This window comes from Solanum pennellii, chromosome 10 (assembly GCF_001406875.1).
Source record: "Solanum pennellii chromosome 10, SPENNV200".
Classification (NCBI taxonomy): Eukaryota; Viridiplantae; Streptophyta; class Magnoliopsida; order Solanales; family Solanaceae; genus Solanum; species Solanum pennellii.
In genome coordinates this window covers 55,703,343-55,709,651 of record NC_028646.1, presented here as the reverse complement: position 1 = coordinate 55,709,651, position 6,309 = coordinate 55,703,343, and the positions used below count along the sequence as shown (strand labels likewise).

General features: G+C 32.1%; 1 protein-coding gene across 1 annotated transcript; it reads right to left on the bottom strand.

The window, feature by feature from the left end:
- Nucleotides 1–571: 571 nt before the first annotated feature.
- LOC107001371 (protein FAR-RED IMPAIRED RESPONSE 1-like) lies at nucleotides 572–3,293 on the bottom strand. Its single transcript, XM_015199444.1, has 5 exons — nucleotides 3,071–3,293; nucleotides 2,718–2,961; nucleotides 1,869–2,419; nucleotides 1,145–1,755; nucleotides 572–1,012 (listed from the first exon to the last, which is right to left on the bottom strand). The coding sequence occupies exons 1-5, from the start codon at nucleotides 3,291–3,293 to the stop codon at nucleotides 572–574; spliced, it is 2,070 nt and encodes a 689-aa protein (XP_015054930.1).
- Nucleotides 3,294–6,309: the final 3,016 nt, after the last annotated feature.

Here is a 6,309-nt window from a genome sequence, read left to right as displayed (position 1 = left end):
CGAAACATGTAGTAAACATTTGAACAAGTCAAGTTTTGGGACACTTGAATAACTCATAAGGCAGTATACACGAAACATATAACATCTTTTCAATCATATGAATGTATATGATACATAATATACATAAACAAACTCATCTGGAATTACTGTTACATTGAAACCCAACACTGTTGAATATAATATATCAAATTTATAACTCATAAGGCTGTATACACGAATCATATAGTAAACAATTGAACAAGTCATTTTTGTACACTTGAATAATTCATAAGGCAGTATACACGGAACATATAACATCTTTCAATAATATGCATGTATATGATACATCACATACACAAACAAACTCATATAGAATTACTGTTACATTGAAACGCACCACTGTTGAATCTATTTATTTATAAAATTTGGAGTTTAATTTTGGCACAAAATTAAACTGAAATTAAACTGCAAAGTCATATATTTGAACATCAAATTAAGTTGTGTAACCAATACACTTTATTTAGTCCAAAGTCTAAAGAAAAAAATCGATATAAGTACCATGAACACTAATGTCCTACTTTAAAACATTATTTCAATTCTTTTTCGGGAAGAAAGTACAAGTTCTCCTGTTATGTCCTTCTTGTCCACACTGCCCACAAGAATTATTGTTCACTGTTATTTTCTCATCCGCATTTTTCTTTCTTCTCTTTCTTGGTCGTCCAGCCAACCTTCTATACCTAGGTGGCCGGACAATTTCATCTAAAACATATTCTGGAACGTTCCAATCCTCCTTATCTGGCATTGGAACCATTACAACCTCGTACGTTTTTTCTAATGCATACGGCTTGTAGTAATCAGAGCAATATGGGTGCAAATTTGTAACATTCTTGTGCTTCAAAACTGCAATTGCGTGTGCGCAAGGTATCTCATCATGTTGAAACCTTCCACATGTGCAAGTTTTCCTCTCAAGGCATACAATGTATCTTTTTCCGGCTTCATGAACTGTGAAAATATATTCAGATGATGGAACAACCTAAAAATTTAAGAAGTTAGTGATACATTACGTAATATACAATTTATATATCATTTTCAAAACAACATTTACCATTGAAAATCAGTTTGTTTCTGATACGTAAAACAGAAATTTAGGGAAATGGATAAATACCTTCATCTTTGAACTTTTAGATGCGTTTACAATTAATATCTCCACAAATCTTCGGCCCAATATGTCCTTTGTATGTGACGCTATTTCTCTATTTTTATAGTTCCAACTACCAAATAGAAGTCTAGCTTCCTCCAAGAAGTCTATTATAGTTAACTTACGTGCATCGACAAGGCATCCATTGATACACTCAGCGATATTCGAAGTCATCATTCTACCTCTGTTTATGGTTGAATGAACTCTTGACCACTTCTCATAACCAGCTTCTTCAAGGTAATCCTTCACCCTATGATCAACCTTCACAACCTTAGCCATTAATTTATCAAAATCTTCCTTTCTGTATGCTTTTGCCATTGAGTAAAATATATCACTTAGTGTTTTTTTACTCCTTTTGAAGCTTGAACATACATTCTTCCAAAGATGCCATATGCATGCACAATGAGGTACGTTTGGGTATACAATGCTTACACTCTTTATGATACTTTCATTTCTATCCGATACAATACACATGTTTTCACGCTCACTAAATGCATTTTTGAACTGTTCGAAGAACCATGTCCACGAACAGTCATTTTCAGTGTCTACAACACCATATGCCAATGGCAATATGCATCCTAATTACAAATAAGCACACATTTAACTTCACGATACACAATGTTTACACTAAGATATATTAATATAAATATAAAACAAGTTTTACATTACATCAGAATTACAACACTCATACCTGCACCATCGAGTGTGCTTGCTGATACAAAAGTAACCTTGTATGCCCCGCCAAGATGTGCAACGTCCACTACAACTACAGGCCTGCAGTAGTCGAACCCTCTTATCAACGGTCTTAGGGCTATGAACAGGTACATGAATTTATTATCTTCCGTCTTTTGCATCCTTATATATGAATTCGGATACACTTTATTTAGCATCCATATGTATCTCGGCATCTGTTTATATCCTTCTAATGGCTTACCCTTGAGCATTTCTAGTGCACGTTCTTTAGCACACCATGCTTGTTGGTACGATATCTCAACCCCATACAATTCTCTAATATCTTCAATTACATCTCGAGGTGTATGGATTCGTTTATGATTTACCAATTTAGGGGCAGTCACACCACTAATAAATCCAATTGTTGCTTTTACTTTTGTTAGTATCCTATCCCGCATCGGACATGTATGTTCACTATTGAAATATCTCACTTTGAATACATCAGATTTTTTTCTGCAAGATGATTTTAAGGTCCATCCACATTGGTCGCTGAAGCAAACCAACACATAGCTGTCCAAATTCATATAAGAAAAGCAATGTTATAATTATCACAACAAAATATATACTGCTCATACTTATGTATCAGATACAATATATATAAAAATATAATAGAGAAAAACAATCAGATCATAGAGTAAGCATTCAAATACCTTTTCTTATTCGATCTTTTCACTCGAAAATTGAAGTTATTCTTTATTTTATATTATCACAACAAAATATATACTGCTTATACTTATGTATCAGATACAATATATATAAAAATGTAATAGAAAAAAACAATCAGATCATAGAGTAAGCATTCAAATACCTTTTCTTATCCGATCTTTTCACTTGAAAATTGAAGTTGTTCTTTATTTTATATTTAGCCATTACAGCAACGAGTGTTCCTTTGTCCTTATACAACTGCCCAGTCTTCACTTCAGTACTATTGGAATCAGTCATGTAATTCGTAGCATTTAATTCTGGAATATAATCAATGTCACAAATTCTCGACTCGACCAGAGCAAGAGCTTCAGTATCTCTTTCGGTACCTTCTACGCATACGGCTTCACCTGATGAACAATCAAAATACGTATCTCCTCAACAATTTTATCAGTTGTATCAATACAAAGCGGATACATGCCGATTCATTCTTTTTTACTTCAAAATAAAGTTTCACACCCATGTCGTTCTTGATTTTCAATGGACATGAGCTTCCCTCGACAATGTATCGGATTTCAATATCCTTTGTAACAGTGTCGATCTCAAGCTCTGATAAAATCAACGTTTTCAGATTCACAAATGAAATGGAATGGCCAACAACAATTCCATCAACTTTGTAACCTTCATAATTAACATCGCTTACCCAAATTCCAGAATGCCGCAGCAGAATTGAGATATTCATCTTCAAACCTTTTTTTTTTTTGATTTCTTAGAATGCAGATCAACTTTTACAAGAATAATTTTGATTTATGAAGCTACTCTGATTTAAAATTTGAATTTACTAATCAGTTACGCAATCTGTAGAGCATTAATTACGTGATTTCAGTTAATAATAACAGAAATCACGTTAATTCTTCCTAATTAATCGCAACAGATGTCAACTACAATGTATCACGAGTTATGTATCCCGTGCTCTCTGGATGTATCCCGCTTACTTGAATTTTAAGGGATTTTTGGTAATTTCAATTCTAAAAGGGATAAAAGGTCATTTTGTATTTATAATATGTGGTTCCTATAATTTATACAATTAATTAAGGAGTTTCTTAATCTTAACGAAATAAAATAATCAATTTAAATATAAATTAGATGATCCAGAAGTAAAATCATAATTTAAACTAAACTATAATAAAATATTTAATTAAAAAATAAAACTTTTTGAGATGATTTCGAATATTCATACATAATTATACTCATAATTATATTAAAAAACATATATTATTAAAAAAATGATACAACTTATTTAGAATAACTTGAAAACTATATTTTTCGAAATTTCATAAGAAAATTAATTATTTTAATCGTTTGAAATTGAAGAAGCTTGATGATTAATATGCAATGTGGAGGTCCGAAATTGGGTGTCAACACAACCATCTTTGGAAAAGAAAGTATAAGTTCGTCTATTGTGACCTTCTTGTCCACAACGTCCACGATATTTTGTGTGTTTTGTTAGCTTTTTATCTGGATTTCCCCCCTTTGATTCCTTAATCATCCAAGCATCTTTTTGTATCAAGGTAGCAACACAATTTTTTCCAACACAAATTCTGGAACTCACTGAAAAAATAAATTCAAAAGATGTAACAACCTGCAAACATTTAAAAATTAGCGATACATTATATGATAATTCACTACAAAGCAGCAAATCTCTCATGTATCATTCAAAAAAAAATAGTACAGTGATCCGCAAAATAGAACAAGATACATTAACCACTAATTTTAATATAGAATTAATACAATAAGTATATGATACATCTTTTTATACACACTTTGCTATATCTATCAGATACACATCAATAATCAACAACCTGATACAATAAATATGACAATGAATAGTAAGAAACTCCTTAAGAGAGAAGAATCAAATTCATACATGTTGAGATCTAAATATAATAGTCACTAACATGTTATTTACTTATTTCTTAAAAACAAAATTGTTACACATTCTTCATTGAAAAGATGCATATAAAATTGGAAAGTCACAATCGCAGATTTCTCAATGAAGTATGAAGGAACCACAAATAGATACAACTCTCACAATGATTAGCATTTAGTATCCACTCAATCAATTTTTTTTTTGAATTAACTGATGTATTTAGTTGCTCCAAAATATCAATTTCACAAGTAGAGATTTCTTGGGTGGAATCGAAAAGACCTGTACTGCCACCTTTTGCACTCTCAAGCAAAGGTTGATTAGAATCATTATTCGGCTCTCTGTCAATTCCTTTGACATGAGAGTTGCTTCATAACTTTGAAGGTTCTTCAATGAAAAGGGAGAAGAAATTTGAATTTTTGGTTCCTTTACGCTATATGACTGAATTGTTGACGATAATTTAGAATGGAATAACACAATTTAAGGGATCTTAATTTGATTTTCTGTTTTTTTCCCCCTTAATTAGCGGAAAAGATGGATATTATGGAATCTTAATTTAATTTTCAGTTTTATTTCCCTTAATAAGTGCCACAGATGGATACATGATGTATCAACAATAATGTATCCGGATCCTTAAATATGTATCCAAAATATATAAAAAAAATATGAGATTTATGTAATTAGAAAAAAAATAGGGATAAAAGGTAATTTCACTCTTAAGCTATGAGATTCTTAAAATTATTTTTTTTGGACTATTAATTGCTAAATAAAGTTGGGCTATAAATTGCTAATTCTATGTAGCAGATTAGCAGTGGTGCTTTTGTCAATTCCTCAAAATTGTTTAGTTTAGCAGGCCCAAACCTATCCTAAAATACTATCAAAATGGCCTGCTGCATCATGTTGCCTATCTTAGCCCATTTTAGTCAGAGTATCACTGTGTATACAACAGTGTATATAATGTATACTGCTAAATCCGTCATATATATATCCACTGTATACAATTCAATTCTTGGTTCCTGAGGACTTGTATCATCTTCATTTCAACATGCAATTTCGCTTCCCTTGCATACATATCAACTTCCCTTTCACCCAAACAAGATTAAGGCCGACTTGATAAAGGAGTTCAACTCGATGAAATGCAAAGGTTGGATCCATGATGGACTCGAATAGGTTAACAACAAATAAGAGAACAAATTAGTATATGGAAGAGAATGTATTGTACGAAAGTGTATGTATCGATGGATATGTATGTAAAGAAGTTGGGTTTAAGAGAAAATGGGCTGAAGTTGAGAGAGTAACAGGCAAATCGGACTGAAATTTTTGGCTGAGAATTGTGTAAAAATGGGTTAAAGATGAAATAAAAGTGGTTAGATTTGTAATTAAAGAGAAAGGACAAATGGATTGCAATTATAGCCATCGGAGTTTACAACGTAATCAATTTGAGTTAATAAGTAAATTCGGCTAAAAATTGAATACGACCCAAAACGAGCCGCGAGTGGCACCCACACTTATCCTACTATGTGAGCGAACCAACAAATTTAAACCCCAACATAATGCGGAAGACTCAAAATCTTTTTAATAAAACCAATAATAAACATTCTAAAATTTATCAACTATTATCCCCAAAATCTGGAAGTCATCACATCAAGAACATCTATCCTCAAATTACTAAGTCTAAGAATATTTAAGAACTAAAATAAAGAATAAAACGGTAGTCCATGTCCGAGCTTCAAGGACATCAAGACGTGAATGAGAGAATCCAGTCCGAGCTAGGAACAATAGCTCACCCTGAAATCTGACGTGCTGAAGACTGGCTAGAGTTGCGGACGAG

Bases quoted from the DNA above. Each gene is read 5' to 3' on its own strand.
- LOC107001371 (XM_015199444.1), bottom strand. From the start codon at position 3,293: ATGAATATCTCAATTCTGCTGCGGCATTCTGGAATTTGGGTAAGCGAT. The intron at 2,962-3,070 runs GTGTGAAACTTT...ATTGTTCATCAG, and splicing joins GAAAATCAAGAACGACATGG to GTGAAGCCGTATGCGTAGAA. The intron at 2,420-2,717 runs GTATTTGAATGC...GAATTTGGACAG, and splicing joins AAAAGATCGGATAAGAAAAG to CTATGTGTTGGTTTGCTTCA.